The 17,830-nt window shown below is 44.2% G+C and overlaps 1 protein-coding gene across 2 annotated transcripts in view; it reads right to left on the bottom strand.

The window, feature by feature from the left end:
* The window catches only part of ADCY8 (adenylate cyclase 8), a 150,904-nt gene that overhangs the window by 39,888 nt on the left and 93,186 nt on the right, over positions 1-17,830 (bottom strand). For both annotated transcript variants that reach the window (XM_032467722.1, XM_032467721.1), the window contains 2 exons: positions 6,531-6,732; positions 4,391-4,480 (listed from right to left, as the gene is read on the bottom strand). In XM_032467722.1, coding sequence (XP_032323613.1) covers positions 4,391-4,480; positions 6,531-6,732 — 292 coding nt within the window. The remainder of the gene's footprint in view (positions 1-4,390; positions 4,481-6,530; positions 6,733-17,830) is intronic.

The following is a 17,830-nucleotide window of genomic DNA, read 5'->3' as shown; positions in this document are numbered from 1 at the left end:
GTTTTCGGCTTTACAGGAAGGTTGTTATGAACATTCTTTTCCAATACACAAATATAACTTCTTCATATTTTCTAATATAAAACATTTCTCATTATTTTTTCCAAACAAAAAATTTATTAAGCAACAAGACGCTTGACTTGAAGGGAAAATTATCTAGGATTCATTTCTTTTAGAGTAATTTATCCCTACTCGAAGACCAATTGCCTCGTATGTTTATTTCATTATCTGATTGGATTTACTTTCATTCTTGTAACACAAAAAATAAACATTTGGATCTAAAAAAAGAAGAAGTGTCTTCGTAGACTTTTGGTCTTACTTTTAAGAATTTTTTTAAGGAAGAATTAGAGCAGCATATAATTTAGGGATAATTATTGCACATTACTGAAGCGAGACCCTTCTGATTGCTCTGCCTAATGTCCCATGAACTATGATGTTTTCCAGTCTGGCTGGCGGGAAAAGTCACTATTCCCAGCCCTGTGTGGGCACCAGGCACCAATCCTTTCAGGCGGTTCTTTCCCAAGCATAGTGTAGTTTCCTCACTGACTGGACCCTCTGCAGATCTCTGAGTTTTTCTGTCTCTGCAACTTTTCTTCTCTCTGGTCATGTGTCCTGCAAACTCTAGCCATGTTGGTCTCCCCAGATTCTCACCTCTATCACCTCAAATCAGGGATTGAACTAGTTTCCATCTGGATTCTCCCAACCTGAACCACGTCTAAAAATTCTCTTAAAGCAAGATAATGTTCAAGCAATCAAAAGACTCGTTTCATTTACTTCCTGTCTTTCAGGGATCACTGTCCTTCAATACCTGATGCCCTGTGTCTTGAAAACTATTGTTTCATATATTTTGTTTGTTTTTAGTTGTTTCAGGTGGGAAGGCAAATCTTATCTCTGCTACTCCATTGGAAATAAATTTAAGAAAAATTATTAAACAGATTGAAGGCTCTGTCCTGTGCTGTGCCCTTTGGGTAATATTAAATAACTATACAATATTGTCTTTTCTCCTTAGAGCAATTTATAAATTTGAAAGGTTGGAAGACTGTCTCAGCTAGATAAATAAATTATAGAAAGGATGGAGTGTGAGTACTAAGAAGATGCCTTAAGGGCATGTGAGATGGACAGGAAATAATCTGAAGGGATTGGGTCCACCAAAGAACTCATTTTGAAAAGGAGAAGCTTGAAGCTGAGTAGGACCTGAATACATGGGGGAGAAATGGGAGAAAGCACCGGGATACAAAGACAGAGATGATTACAGCTCTGGGGAAAACTGGCTCTCAGGGATCCTTTAAAACCATAGCATACTCTGACTGCTCCTGCAAGTCCAGCTGACTATTGATTCAAATGTGCCAGAGCAAGTAATAAAGGGGCTTGATTGTAAAACGAAGCTCTCCCCATTGAGCTTCCTGAGAACCACATTCTGGTGCTTGAGACAATGATACTCTGGGTTTGCACATGTGACTGTCATTCACTTTACAAATCTGTGCCTCTTCGCTCCCCTAGACTACTTCTCAAATCATAGTCAGAATTTAGCTTTCTTCACTGTCCTTTCCGGAATCGTTACTCTTTTTTTTTGGTAATTGGCAAGCTCCAGTTTAGAAACAAATTATACTTTGTAGCATATATTATAACAGATTCTTATGTTTATTTCACATCATCCAGAATAATATGCTTCTGGACTGACAATCATTTATCATGGGGTGAGGTAGATACGTCTGGTATACAGGTGAGAGAACCAAGGCTCACAGAGATGAAATGATTTGTGTGAGGACACACACTTGTGAGTGAGGGGAGGTGGTTGTGCAGATTAAGTCTTTTAGAAGGTTTGACTATCTGATTCATCCTAGTTTGGTAGACAAATCCTTCGGTAGAGAAGTGCAGTCACATAGAACAGGACAGCAAATGGTAGGTCAAAACAGGTGGCTGTAGCAGCTGGTGGTGGAAAGAGCCCAGATGCCCATCTTTTAGACCAGTGGGATTCCTGCACCCGAGGGAATGTCAGGAGCTGGGAAACTTTGTCTGTCAGGGCCAGACAGTAAGTATTTTTGGCTTAATGGGCCACACCACCTCTGTTGCAACTACTCAGATCTGCCGGTAAATTAGTATAAAGGCAGCCATAGACATTGCTAATAAGTGGGTGTGTTTGTGCCCCAATAAAACTTTATCTACAAAACAAGTGGCAGGCAGAATTTGGCCTGTGGCCATAGTTTGCTGACCCCTGGGCAAGATGATACTTCGAAGGAGGTAAATATTAAACCTCTGATTCATTTATTTTATCTCACTTTTTAACATTTCTCTTTAATGAGTATGTTTCCTAATGTAAATGATCTATTAACACAGTGGTAGAGGTAGGTAACTGATAGGTAAACAGGCTCAAAACCTTTTCACTTGGTAAGTAAATCATGGCTGTCACTTAATCAGCAGGTGTTTTGTGCCATGTGTTGTGGCTCTAAACACTTTTCACTGGATTAATTCACTTAATCCTCACAACCACCCATGAGGAAGTTATTGCTTTCAGCCTCATTTTGCAGTTAAGGAAATAGAGGGCACAGGGATGAAGCTATGTGATCCTAAAGCTTACCTACCACTTTCTTAGGACTGGGAAATCCATGAGTGCTGTGGCCCTGAGTTTGGGAGTTCAAGTTTGGGGCCAAAGGTACATAGACCTGTTGATTTAGAGGCTCAGTTTGATTTAGAGGCTCAGTTTAATATTTCCCAACTTCATGTCAGACCACATGTTAGAAACTCAACGCTTGCCAACTCATCTAGGTAGGCACAGTGAGGACATGATATTCCTTGACTCCAAGGTCACCATGTGAAGAAGGTACTGTTTTTCCCACTTTACAGATGAGGAAGCTGAGGTTCAGAGAGAGTATGAACTGACTCAAGATTCCACTGCTAGCAAGTGGAAGGGTTCAGTTGGGAGTGAAATCCAGCTTTTGCCTAACTCTAAATATCTGATTCTTGGCTGACTTACTGCTGCTTGGGACACTCCTCATGCCCTCCAAACCAAGAAGTTCTCAGGGAGCTGGTGTCCCACAGAGTCCACAAAATCGGAGCTCACTCATTATTGGTGGGAGGAGGGCCCAGAGCACATGGTCTGCCCCACGCAGCCCTGAAACCAGAGCTAGTCTCGTCCTGCCCAGGACTTCCTTGAGAAGAGCCTAGTTCCTCCCTAGGGACTGAGACCAGATTCAGAACTATGAGCTCAAGAAGAAGCCAGATATGGTTTGAACTGCAATAACAAGTCTTGATAACTGAAGTAGGAAGGGAAAGACAGAAAGAAGGAAGGATGAAAAGACGTGGAAAAGAATGGAGGGCAGGCAGGAGCGGCACTGAGCAAGGTCCCTCCTGAGCCTTAGCGTCATTACCTGTAAAGCGGAGCCGGTAAGAGCGTCCGCCCTCACGTCTTGAGGACTGAATGACGTTGCGCCTGTCAGGTAGTGCTCTGTACTGGGGGGTCAGGGGCGGGCTTTCTTTCCAGTTCAGAACATTTCTCAGACCAATTCTGGGGCCGGGGTGAAGTAACAGAGAACCTTTCCCCCACCACATGTTGGAAGGGTGCTTAGAGAACAAAAATCTACCCAGGGACCTCAGGGTATGGGATTGGCTGGGCTTTGCTGGGACATCGCAGCTGTCTTCTTACTTGACCCAGAACTTATGTCCCAATATATAAAGGTCTGGGTCATGGCTTAACAGAGCTGAAGATGGTCCTTTGCCTGATCCCGTAGGCTGACCCCACGGCCCAGGGCCAGACTAGCGGCCGTGTAGCCGAGAGAGGGTCAGACTTACAATATGATGCTGAGTGTCATGTCGGGACACCTCCTGAGTCTGTTGCTCTGGGCACTTTGTATATCATTTTCATTTATGTTTAGTTATTTACTGCATTTGTGACTTACTAGCTTCCTTCCTTCTCCATCTGCTTCTTTCCTTCCTCCATTCCTTCCCTCTTTCCTTCCTTCCTTTTCCAATGCAGCAAACTCCGTTTGAGCAATAACTCTGTGCTCTGCCCTATATTGGAGACAACAGCATATTCTGCTATAGGATTTTTAGATGAGTTGGGGGAAATGAGAAGCGAGGAGGATGCAAAGGGAAAGAAGAAAATGGGTAGAGGAGAAAGTGGAGAAGGAAGAAAGGGAGGAGGAAGGATAAGAGAGAGAGAAATGGGAAAGAGAGGTGGTGGTGGGAGCAAGAAAGAGGCAGAAGAAAAGCAAAAGATACGGTTGAGAAGGAAGGGTACAAAGGGGAGGAAGAGGAAAAGGAGGAAGAGGCAGAGGAGGGAAAACAGGCCTCTGGAGGGCTAGAATGTCTAAGGGCCTTCAGCCAGCCCTGCTTCTGTGGAGCTGGCGAGGTTCCTAGGCCCCAGCCTCGCCAAGGGGAGCTCGGGAATAAATACCTCTGGGTAGGAGCAGATATCTGTAAACACAGCTGAGGAATTGAAAGTCAGGTTCTTCAAGGGTATCGACTTGTCAAAATCACACCACAGCTGCGGATTAAGAAAAAAAAAAAAGAACAACAAGAAACAAACAAACAAAAAAATAAACACAGGAACAACAAAGTCAGTGTCAGCTGGAGACGGGGTGGTATGCTGCCTTGCTGGGCCTCAGCAAGTGCCTGGGGCAGACCTGGCCCTCGAGGGGCTTGGTTTCAGAACGAAGGGCCAGCTGGGATCTTCCTTTCTAACGCTGGCTCAGACAAAACATTTGCAAGCCACTCATGAGACCAGGCTAAGAATGCTCTGTTGGCCCCGTCACGTAGGGTCACTGGGGTGTGCTTGCGGGGCTCAGAAGGGAGAGCCTGATGGCAGGAGAAAACTGTCTGGGGGGACATTCAAGTCTGTCTCCACACCAACGGCTGGGAGGACTCGAGGGATCCGAGGGGGTACATTTTCCAGACTCTCAGCCTCGGGATGGTGGGCACTGCCTCGGCTGGGAATGGCTGCAGGAGACTTTGTGGCACTCAGAAAAGGACAGCTACCATCGGCTGAATGCCTCCACTGTGCCAGACACTGTGAACAAAAAGGCCGCACAGCCACCTGGTGATGTAGCTACTACTTTTATCCCCATTTTACAACTGAAAAATATGAAACTCTGAGAAGTAAAGTAACTTGTCCAGGGTCACTGAGCTGGTAAGTGGTGGAGCTGAGATGTGAACGCAGGTCTATCTGACTCCAAAGCCTCCGAACTTCCTTCTGCACCACTGTGGCGTGGCTGGCCCAGAGGTAACCCTGACCTACAGTCACTGGGTTTATCTCCAAATCCTGCACCCCAGAAACATCTGATTGATCAAGACTTGAGATCCTGGCTACAGCTCTGCAGTTGGTGATAAATGATCCTAAGTACTTTTCATTTTCAATTGCCATAATCTATAAAATATTCATTAGGTGAGGAATTTAATTAGATTATTATTTCCCTTTTCATTATCCCATAGACCCCTTTACTCCAAGGCCAACCATGGGGCTTGAGCAACATAGACTGGAAGCAATTATTTGGCCAATTTGGACAATGGATTTCAGGCAGTATATGCCCTCAACTCACAGGCTGACAATCATGAGAGTCCACAGTTTGGGTCCCTGAACACTTGGAGACACTCGCTCAGGCCCAAAAGGCATAGTGATGGTTTCAGTGACAAGATAATGCCTCAGTTAGCCTCCCTCAATGTCCAGAACCTGGAATCAGGTAAATCTCTCCTAAAATCTAGATCTCTAAATCATGGACAACACAGACTATTTGGATATGCAAAGAAAATGCCTACAGCTACCACGTTACCATTCTAGAGAGAAAATGAAATCATTAAAGCATGGATCACCGGATTAAAAACCACGATAAATATGGCAGTTGGAGATTCATCTGAGTTCGATGTGTCACATCCAATACGAACTCTTAGAGTGTCATAGGCAAGATGCTCAACCTTCCTGAATTGCAGTTTCCTCATCCGTTACATGGAAACCATAATACCTACCTGTGGCACATAGTAAGTGCTCAATAAATGACAGCTATTTATTTCCATTCCCCCCTGTTCCCACTCCCAGAGATACAATTTGGCATACGAGAATGAGCACGAGTCATGGAGTCAGACAGACCTTATCAGCAAGTTATTTCATGTCTCTGAGCCTCAGTTTCCTCAGCCATAAAGTGGGGATAATGAGACTTACCTCACGGGATTTATGTGAGGATTAAATACAAAAAACACACACAGCTCCTCCATCAGTGCATGGCACACAGCAGGTGGATACTTAATAAATGGCAACTCTTACAATTGTAATTGACTGGCCACTGACAGTACAGAAACCTAGGGGTGTTTGGAGCTCCTTTGGAGCCAATCACCTCGCCCACTGGGAAAAAAGACAATTTACCACCAGTAAAATGCACAGTTCTGACAGCAGAGCCCCACCTTCCTTCTCTATCCCTAAGCTTGGGGCTGGACCAGGCATGTGAAGGTAACTGGTACCAAGGAAGGCAATGCAAGAAGCTGTAGGTTCCATACACTCTTAATTCCTGACTACACCAAAGGGTTGGTGGGCTTGGAACGCTTACGATATTTAAGATGGCGCCCAGGAAATTAATCAAGATGGATGCAAAGATGATGACGTTTCTGGCCAAATAGGTCTCGTTAATCCAACAGCAAGTTTTCCGGAGGACCAAGGGCAAACACTTATAATCCTCTGCTGTGGTGATGAGGACCAGAGCCGAGTGCAGCATAATCAGGATGGAAAACTGGATGGCCATTGGCATCACCCTGCAGGGAAACACAGAACACTGGGTCACATGACATCAACTGTGTGATCCCCTCTCGCTGAGCAACTCTGGCAATCATGTTCATGATCCCCTTTCCCCACTCCTTACACCCAATAATTCCTTTAAAGCTCTGTTCAAGAAAAGGTCTATGAGCAGGAGACTTAAAAAAAATTACACCCATCCCCAGAATATTCTGTCAAGAAACTTTGCAATGAATATCAAGTATTTGGCTTGATGTGTTGCTTCTGCCCAGTTTTTTTTTTTTTTTTTTTACTTCTTTTATCCTTCCTCTTCCTCACCAGGCGACTGCTGCCAAGGCAACACACAAGAATATTATCTTGGTACTCTGACTGTGGGAGGTACCCCCATGTCCTTTCCCCTTCAAGGTGGGTTTTAGGAAATACTTTCCCTCTTGGCTGCTCAGATGCAAAGAATGGAACTTAGCATCTCTCCAAGTTGCTTGGTTGGCTAGTGATTACCATGGTTTGCACAGAATATACCATGTGCCATGTGGGACACGGGCAAGTAGAACTCATCATTGCCCAAGGCTTCAACACCACTCCTAAGTATATATCTCGAGCTGCAAAGCTCTGTCCCATGGCAGCTTCTTCCTGTTGGGCACTTCTGTTGGGTGTCAGGCTGTTTCTAGCAACTTGATGATCTGAAACCCCATCTCTGGAGGCATCTGCTTCCTCTCCTCATCAGCCAGTTTATGACTTCTCTCTTGTTCTCTCTTCTCTGTGCAGCCATTTTTGTCCTCCGCCGGCATCCCTGATTTCTCTGCCTCTGCTTCAGCTGGGGAACTGCTGCAAATTAAAAGGTGCCTTCATGGACGTGGTGGAGATTTTATATCCGCTCCTTCCTCTACAAAGTGCAGTGCATCTGTTTGGCTTTAACAGTTTCCACTGGCTGGGGCTCAGTGAGGGTGCGTTTAGTGAATGAAACTGAACTCCCTTCTTCTAATGCTACCTCTTCTTATCCTGTTGCCTGAATTTTCCTATTTATTATTAATGACAATAGTGCAAGTAAGGTATTCAGCTCTGATTATGTGCTAGGCAAAATGTTAAGCACTTTATATAGGGTATCTCATTTCCATTCCTCAGAACAAACCTAAGAGGTCTTTTGATCTCTTTTTTTACGTGAAGATTTAAGGATCAGAGAGGAGCACTTCCAAGGGGTTACTAAGTCTGTAAGTACTGGAGGTAGTATTTAAAGTTCACTCTGCTTTGCCACTCTGCTATCCTAGTCATTCTGGTGAGTAATGTATCTCCCATGTTTGCAATAATCTTTTATGCTTCTGTGGTTTCAACATGATATTTCTTCATTCAACAAGCTTTCTTCCCAAGTAAACACCAGGAGTACCCAGGACCAGAGACACATCTTCCCCATCTTCTAGGAGATCATAATCTACAGGGGAATATGGATACACAAATGATGAAGTATTACATAATATGCTATGATCTATAAAGTGTTATGAACAACCATCATTTAGAAAATTAGAAAGGAAATCAAGAAAGGCTTCACAGAAGAGGTGACATTTGGGTTAGATCTTAGAGGTTAGAGAGAAGGATTTTAGGGAGGAAAGGTTGGGGAATGTGAGCAAAGCATCAGAAGAATGGGAGTAACCAGTGTGCTTAGAGTTTTTCAGTAACCCAGGTGGTGAGGCTTGGGACTGGGGAGTAATTGGTCCAATAAATCCTGTGCTAGAAAGCTCTGCCTGGAGACAGTGCACTGATATTTAAGATGTTTAATCAGGGAAGGACATGATCAGGCCTGTGTATTTGAAAGACAACCATGGTGGGAGGTGGTGGGAGGTGGAGAGAAAATGTTTAGAAGATTAAAACAGTTGAGGCCTGAGTTGAGGGAGGAACATAGGGTCACAGCAGTGGTAACTGGGAAGTTCAGGGAACGATGTGGAGGTAATTTTAATACGTGTTTCATACATGTGCATGGCAGGGCTTTTGGAAGAGGGAAGTCATTACAAGCGACACTATTGTGATAACCATCTTAACTTCGTAAGTGCGGGAAGGAAAGCTAGCTTACAGGGGTTAAGGATGACGAATTTGATTTGGGGCAAGTTGAATTTGGGACGTTTGTGGATTGTCCAGCTGGAGACACTTAGATGTCTAGGCAGATGCTGTAGAACTCTGGGTCTGGGGTGAACAGGTGGTGGCTGAAGATCTGAGAATGAAGGAACCTGCCCAAAGAGGGTGTGCAGAGTAAGAAGGAGGAGGAATAAAGATGAAGCCAGTGGACTGGAAGAAGAGAAAGTAGCAAAGGAAATTTAGGAAATGCAGTCAAATACACAGGAGAGCAGGAGGGCATGGCATCATGGCAGCCGGGAGGTAAGACATTTACAAGGAGTGAGTGCGGTCAAGCAACACGAAGGCTAGAAAGTATCTCCTCCCACAGCCCAGCTATCATTGTTGGAGGTTTTTCTTTCTTTCTTTCTTTTTTTTTTTTTAATACTTCATACTTTTGATTTTATGGATCACCTTGATAGGAAATCTCTGCAGCAGGAGTCCCAGATAAGAACAGAAGATCTGTGCAGCAGTGGGTTCCCAGAGGGCTCCAAGCAGATGGGAAACTCCCCCCAAACAGGCTGGAAAAATACTCCCTGACAACACGCCATTATTCCCGGGCACCCAGGGGAGGCCGGTGATGGAGAATGCAGGTGGATTGCTTTGTCAGGCACGCCCAGGAGAGAAGGGGCCGATTCCAAACCTGATGCGTCTCAATAATGTGAAGCAGCCACTGAGAATACAAATGTCTTGTTCCAAAGCGAAGGAAGAAGCTGATCAGGCAACTGTGAGTCAGAAAGCAGCTCAGCAGGAGCCTCAGACTCTCCCGCGGGCAGGGCTGCCATCCAGATAGAGTCTGCAGAACTTCTGCAGACCTCCACGCGGCGTACCTGGCCTGGAAGAGCTGCCCTTCGATCTCGCTGCTGCCTTTTCTCTCTCTGTCTCTGTTCCCCACGGGCAATCCTCAAGCACATGCCCTAAATGCTATGCTACTCTTACCCCTGTATTTTCTCAGTCTCTTGGGGGCACCTCCTGTTCATCCTTCAAGGCTCAGCTTTTCTTTGAATTCTTCCAAGACACCTGGCATAAGGCGAAGTATACAGAAAGCGCTCAATAAATGCTCACTGACCTTGGCTTTCTGTGGGGGGAGAAGACTCAGTTTCTCTTCTCACCAGCCTTCACAGGGAGGAGGATTCCCACCCGCACTCCCCGCCCCTCTTTCGGCTCCCGTGCTGCATCTTAAATGAGGAGGAAGGGTCAGCCTTACTGGTCAGAGTCCATCTGGGATGTTCAGTGAACCTGTTCTTAGGGGGCAGGTTTGCTGTTACAGGTCAGTGTTTATGCAAAGTTCAGATTCTCATCTAGACTAAGTCCCTCTAGATCCACTGTGATGGTCAGGAAGCCAGAGTCTTGACCTTCTCTATGGAAAGAGGCTTGGCCATCTCTTCTCCTTGGTTGGGCCATCTCTTTCCTAAACCAAAGAAGCTCAGGTCCCTCCAGGAAGTCCTGATGGGCACCTTCCCAGGTCTGCCTCCCATATTCCTTTGGCACTAATTGGTCTTTCCCAGCATCATAGCAATAAGACCCTACACTAAAGTTTGAAGGCGGAGTCGGGAAGGCAGGCAGAGATCCAAAAGATTCAGGATGGACATCGTGTGGTTTCTTCACATTAGGTGCATTCTGTATTCCAGCTTGTAGCATAGTTTTGCACAGGCAAAGTAAGCATTTCCTTGGAAATGTATGCAACTGATGCTTTGTTGCCCACTTAGCTATTGTGCTGTTCTGTATACCTCTGGTGGGGTGTCAGGGGATGCGGGAGGGCTGTGTGGGAGGATGTGCACACAGAACCCACCTGAACCTCTAACAGCTGTTAACTGATCAGCACTTCCTTCTGGGTTTGCCGAAACAAAGGAAAGAGAGGTGCTATGGATTGAATGTGTTCCCCCAAATTTATTTGCTGAATCCTAATGCCCAATGTCCAATGTGATGGTGTTTAGAGGTAGGGGTCTTTGAGAGGTGATTAGGTCATGAGAGTGGAGCCCTCGTGAATGGGGTCAGTGCCCTTACAAAGGAGACCCCAGAGATCCCTCAGCCCTTCTGCCATATGGGGACACAGTGACACGCAAGAGAGACCTCACCAGACACTGAAACTGCCAGTGCCTTAAGCTTGGGTTTCCCAGCCTCCAGAACTGGGAGAAACAAGTTTCTGTTGTGATAAGCCACCCAGTCTATGGTGTGTATATATATATACATTTTAATAGCCTGAACTAGACAGGAGGTGAGTGCAGGCGAGAGCAAAGCTTTGTGTGTTTGAACCTAGCTCCGAAACATGCCCAGTAACACACCTTGGGCTAAGTTACTAATTCTTCTGAGCATCATATTTTAATCTGCAAAACCAGAATTTTTAAGTCCACCTCTTAAAGAAGGCTCTGAGGTTAAAGTAATAAAGCAGAATAATGATAAGCACATAATAAGAACTCAAAGAAACATTAGTTTTCTTTCTCTATTCATGGTGAAACCCAGGAAACTAAAGGCATTTTAAAGATTTATGGGAAGAGTATTAAAGGCAAGACAGGCTTTCTAAGCAAAAACCGGCACTACGTATAAGATTCCTCTGGAAATCTCTGCAGCAGCTCCTCAGTGCTCATTTATTTCTGCACACAAAAATATTGTAACATTGGACTGCAATTTTTATCTAATTATAGAGCTACTCAGGCGTCCAGGGGTTCTGGGCTTGCTTTTGCATTGTTGGTGTACGTAAGAGGCAAGGAAACCTTTCATTTCTGAAATCCAGTCTGAAAAAGAATGGCAAGGGATTTGCAAACAGCTCTATCCAAATTTTTAGACATTAAGTTCTAATTACTCTCTGCAGCTCGCCTGTCTTTAAAACAGGGTCTGGGTTGTTATCACGATTGGAGGTTTGTTGGGGAGGCACGGATCAGTGGGGATGAGAGAACAGCTTAGAGCAGCTGGGGTGCAACAGGAAACAGAAACTCAGACTGCACTGAAAGATGACGTTTGTACCACCCTTTAGAATCTGCAAAGAGCTTATGAATCCAATAGTGCATTTGATCTTTGTAGCAACCCTGAAACGTAGGTATTCTTAGCTGCTTCAATAGATGAAAATACAGTGACTCAGGAAGGGGAGAGGAACCGGGATTTATCAAAATGGATATGGGCTCATTTAATTCTTACAGCAACACTGGGAAGTTGGCATTGTTATTTCCATTTTACAGATGAGAAAACTGAGGCTTCAGAGGGTCAAGTACATACACACATCTAGTAAGATGCACAGAGAGTATTAAGATCCAGTGTCCCTCCCTCTCTCCCTCCCTCCCTCCCTGCCTTCCTTCTTTCCTTCCTTCCTTCTTCCTTTCCTTCTTTCCTCTCTATCCTCTCTTGGCTTCCTCCCTGCCTCTTTTTCCCTTTCCCTCCTACCTCTTCCCTCCCTCCTTCTTTCTTTCCTCCCCTCTTCCCACCTCTCCCATTACCGCGCATGCAGACTTGGCTACACCTTTCTATAATTCCAAGCAGTATTTGGTATTTTCTGCTCTTTCCTCAGTTGCCCCTTCTGGGAGAGGGACATCTGCATGCATGTGGAAATTAAAGGAAAGAGCCAGGCAAGCACTGTCTTTCTTTGCCAGGATTCATTAATTTTTGCTCTGGGGGCTGGGCATTAGCTGTGGTCCTGTGAGCAGAGATTGCCTCATCTGCTAAAAAGCCCACGACAGAAGAAATGAGAATGAAAGGCACTTAAACACTTACCATCTGTTCAGTCGCAGAGAATCAATCAGAAACAAGGTGAGTTGGAGAGGAAAAGAGCTCATAGTGAAGGAAGCTTGTGCTGCGCCTGGGGCCGATGGGCCACTCAATTGCCACAACATGTGGACTGTCTGGTCGGAGCTCAGCTTGGAAGTTGTCTTCACTGTCAGTTTTTTCTCTTCGCTGAGCAAGTGTGGTTGGGGTGCTGGCTGGTATTTTAGTTACCGGCTTCAGCTTGCTCCCCAGAGTCAGAGACTCCATCCAGCCAGCTGTGGGGGGGGGGTTCCAGATCTCTTCCCCCTGAGCCCAGGAACTGGGCCCCAAGGAGGCTCACCTTCCTTGGTCACCCTACCTGGGAAGGGAGCCTGCCCAGGCCAGCCGGCAAGTTCCATGCTTACTTCCTATGGGGCACGGCGACCCCTTCCTCTCTCCTAGTTTCAAGTCCAGATCCTCAGTTCCATCCTGGACTCCTCCCCCTCTCTTGTCCCCCACATCCAGTCAGTCCTGGGAATTGTCAACTCTCTGTCTAAATATGGAGCAAATTCTTCCTCTCCAGCTCACTCCACTGCCACTATCTTGTCTTTGTTATTTCTCGCCTGGAGGTTTGCAATTGCCTCCCAAATGCTCTTCCCAACTCCAGACCTCACCCCTCCAGCGTGACCCTTCTAAACACAAAACTGATCACCTCACTTCTTTAATTAAAATGCTTCAAGAAAGTCTCCTCTGCCAACCAGTCATCATTCCTCCACAAGGCTTACACACCCCTCACCTCCAGAGCACCCGATTTCCAGCCTTTCCCCATCCCCTCCTTCTCAGTCTTCTCCGTGACCTGGAGAGCTCCTTCAGGAGGTGGTTGAGATGTCAGGGTTACCTTCTCTGGGAAACCTGCCTTGATCCCTCTGCGTACCTTACTCCTCCATCACCCATCCCACCTGACACTTTTCCCATCATGAGTCATTGCACTATATTATAGTTGTTCAACTAATTGTCTTTCCCCTAATGAGGCTGTAAACTTTGTGATGGCAGGGACCACGACTGCATGTCTCCGGGGTCCAGCACAGACAGGCACAGAGTAAGTCCTCAGGATTTTGTTGGGAATGTCAACACCCTGAGCTCCAGGAGTCCAGAGGGGTCATGCACCAGACGTGGCCACACCAACATCTTCACGGGCAGGAGTGAAGAGGGGAGTCCAGGAAGTTTGGGTAAATCTAGCAAGACCCCATGAACATTCACAGCTCACCACCCAGAGACCATCCCTTTCCCCAGCACCCTGGCCCCACATGGCTCTTGGGTAGTCAGGAAACCCATTCTCTTGTGACACTGCCTGATACCCCGTCCTGATTTATTCATTGTCACAGCATATGCATATCCACATACACAGCATACATGATCTGCATGCACACCATAGGGATAGCTACACGTGTATCTACATACATAGCGTATACATCTAGACACATGCATGTATTTTAATTATTTGTCTCTTTCCATTAGGCTCAGAAAGGGAAGGGTTTTTTGGTTTGTTTGTTTCTTTTGTTTTTGTCTTTTTTGTTCAGTGATGTAATCTCAGCATCCAGAACAGATCTGGCTCATGAGAGACAAGGTCTTCCCAGCACCATTTGGAAGAGGTACATGGACCTTCCTTCTCTCTCTCTCACTTAAAACCATTTTTTTTAACTTTTAAAATGAATCACAAATACAGAAAAGCATGTAAGTATAGCTGAATTAGTTGTTTTAAAGTGTCTGCCTCAGTAGTGATCGCTGAGCTCACGAAAAAGAACTCAAAGGGGGGGGGGGGTGGATCCGAAACCCATCCATGTCTCCTGTTCTAGTAACAATCTTCTCTCCCACCCCCAGTTAATCCCTTTCCATTTCTTTAGTTTTACCATCCATTTTTAGACACTATAGTTCAGTCTTGCCCATTTTTTGTTAAATTTGATTTGTCTTTTAAGTCTTCAGAAAAAATCTACAGTTTCTTTCTCTACAGTCTTTTCCTTACAGTTTACTTTTTGAAGGGTATGTGCCTTTGACCTGTAGTATTTCTCACTGTCTGGATTTTACTTTTGTGTCCTCGTTCAACATCTTCTGTCCCCTGTGATTCTTGCAAACTGGAAACGGGGTTCAAGGGTCTTGTCAGACTTAGGTTTGATTCCTTTGATAAGACTTGCTGTCTTCTTCCATCAGGAGATGCCTTTCTTTGCCTGTCCTTTTTTAGGATGTCAATTCCTAGATCCATTAATTCACTGAGAGTTGAAAACGGTGACATTTTAATTCTACACTTTCTTTAAATGTTATTAGCTTGAATAATTTTATGCTATTTCCACTCGATCTTGCAGTTCATGCAGGAAAGACAGAAACATTTGTTTCTTTTGCATTTTTCACTGGTTTCCAACATAACAAATCAGTTCCCTATCCCCCACCAAAGGTCATCAACGCTTAAAATGGTCATCATCAACCCGTAAAGTTTAAAATGTTTGCTGTTTTGGGTGGAATGTTTGAACAGTTACCCACACACTGGAGCTCATTATTCCATCTTTGGACAGTGGAAGCTTCTTCAGTGTGGTTTCTGAGTCCTTTAGACACGACTAACAAGGGTGACGGCTTCCTCGCGTTCTTGCAGGACAAGATGTTCCAGGCTTACCTTACGCATTTCCTGTCCCAGCCTTAGAATCACACGTATCTCCAAAATTAAAGGGAAAAGAAACTGTGATGTGTTACTTCAAAGAACACAACGTGGGCTAGACATGCTCACAAACACGGGCTTGGGTATTCTTTCTGGGACTCCCCGTATTTGTGTCTCCAATCCAGGATACCCACCACCTCCCTTTTAGGTGTCATGTCTCCTTAGGCTCTTCTTGTGAAAGTTTCTCAGACATCCTTTGCTTTCAATGACTTTGACCGTGTTGAGGAGTACTGGTTGGGTGTTTTGCAGAATGTCCTTCAGTTGGGACATCGTGCCTGATGTTTCCTCATGATTATGCTTCCGGGAGGAAGACCACAGGGTTTGTGTGCCGTTCTCGTTACATGTTAATCAACGTGACTTACGCCTGCTGATGGAAGCAGTGAGCAGCTGGCTGAGGAAGTGTTTGTCAGGCTTCCCCGTGTTTTCCTCCCTTCCTTGGCAGGAAGCCACTTCCACTACAACTGCACGTGAGGAGTGGGGAGCCAAGTTCCACTTCATGGAGGACAGAGTATTTACATAAATTATTTAGATTTTTCTGCATAGGAAATTTATCTATTCTTCCCCTTTTATTTATTTATTTGGTCATTTATATCAGGATGAACCTGTGGGATATTTATTTTATGTTTTGGGTTATAACCTGATGCAATTTTATTTATTTTCTTGTTCAAGTTGTTCCAGTCTTGGTTCTTGGGAGCTTTTCCTGTGTCCCTCTGACATACCTCCATCATTGTGTGTGTGTGTGTGTGTGTGTGTGTGTGTGTGTGTGTGTTTATGTGTTTATGTGTTTTAACACTTCCTTATTCTCTGGCCCTCCGTGATGTTCCAGGTTCCTCTTGTATATTTACAATCCCTGACGTAGAATCAGCCTGTTCTCTAAGGATCCCTGGTTCCTTGTATTGGATTTCATGTTACGTTGTGTTCATTGCTTGATGTGCTTAATATGACTGAGGTGTCATTGCTCCTGGGCGTCCTCTGCTGACAGAGCAAAGAAATACATACGTGGATTCTAATCGGTGTATATAAACATATCTGTGTTTATATAGACATCTTATATAATAAGTATCTATATTATGGTAAACAAATTCATACTAATGTCTCCATCTCTAATACTTTACCATAGGGATCATTCTAGCCTTTTCGTCTTGTTTATCTGTAGCCTTCCACTCCAAGGACAAAAAACGTGACTCCCCACCATCTGCCATTCATGACTTCCTTGTTCAGTTACCGTGTACATATACTGTGGTTCAGGTTGTTCACACATATCTCCAAGAGAAGCATCTTTATTAATTGAAGTTCAGTGCTTATGTGCAGTTCTTTTTATATTTAGTCCTACAGAGTCTGCTCAGCTCCAGACCTACTTAGAAAACTACCTGTTCTCCCCCTCCCATCCCATTTCAGTGAGGTTGTTTCACACTTTTAATACAGCTAGGTTCTTTTATGACAGTCTGATCATGGGATCCCTTGAACTCTTAAATTATTTTTAAAAATTGTATATGTTAAAGGTTGTGCAGTAAAGTTCCACAGGATTTGACAAATTCACAGGGCCATGGACACACCATTACAGCATCATGCTAGTTTTACCACCTTAAAAAGTCTCCCGGACTTTGTCTGTTTAACGCCCCCTCTCCTCACTCCCCAGGTAGTATCCGCCCTCCCTTTGCATGCTTTCTGATTTTTAATTGAACGTTTTATATCATTTCATTTTTATTTCCTTTCTTAGCATATAAATTATATTTGTTTAAATTTTTTGTGTGCTTGCCCTAGAGTTTACAGTATGCATTTTAAATCAATTTAGATCTACCTTCAGATTACACTACAGCACTTCATGTGTAATGCAGGTACCTTAAAACAAAGCACCCTCAGTGACACTGCTGTCATTCATTTCAATTATCCATATTTATAGCCACTGAATACATCATTAATATTGTTGTTCTCAATGGTTAGATCAATTAAGAATAAGAAAAAACATTTTATTTAACTTCATTTATTCTTTCTCTTAGCTCTTTCTTTCTCTGTGTAGATCAAGTTTCTGACCCACATCATTTTCCTTATTTTTGAAGAACTTAAAAAAAAAAATTCCTTGCAGAGAAAGTCAACTGGAAATGCAGTTCTTATTTTTCTGAGAATGTCTTCATTTCTCTTGTGCTTTTGAAGCATATAGAATTTTAGGTTGGTGGGTTTTTTTCTTTCAACATATTAAATATTTCACTCCATTCTCTTCTTGCTTGCATGGTTTCTGACAAGAAGTACGATGCAATTCTTCCTGTTTCTCTATAGATAAGTAGTATTCCCATCGCCTACCCCCAACTCCCTATCACCCTGTCTTCTATTAAGATCTTCTCTTTGTCTCTGGCTTTCTGCAATTTGAATGACTTACTTAAGTGTGTTATTTATTTATTTTTTTGTTATTTATTTATTGTGTTTATCCTGCTTGGCGTTCTCTGAGTTTCCTGGTTCTGTCGTTTGGTGTCTGTCACTAATTTTGGAAAATGTTCAGACATTATTACCTCAAAGATTTCCTCTGCTCACTTCTCCTTTCCTCTCCTTCTGGTATTCCAATTATGTGTATGTTACACCTTTTGAAATTGTCCCAGATAGCTTGTTTGCTTTGATCTTCCTTTTCTTTCTTTCTTTCA

This window comes from Camelus ferus, chromosome 25, assembly GCF_009834535.1.
Source record: "Camelus ferus isolate YT-003-E chromosome 25, BCGSAC_Cfer_1.0, whole genome shotgun sequence".
NCBI classification, from domain to species: Eukaryota; Metazoa; Chordata; class Mammalia; order Artiodactyla; family Camelidae; genus Camelus; species Camelus ferus.
This window is presented reverse-complemented; position numbering and strand designations above follow the sequence as displayed.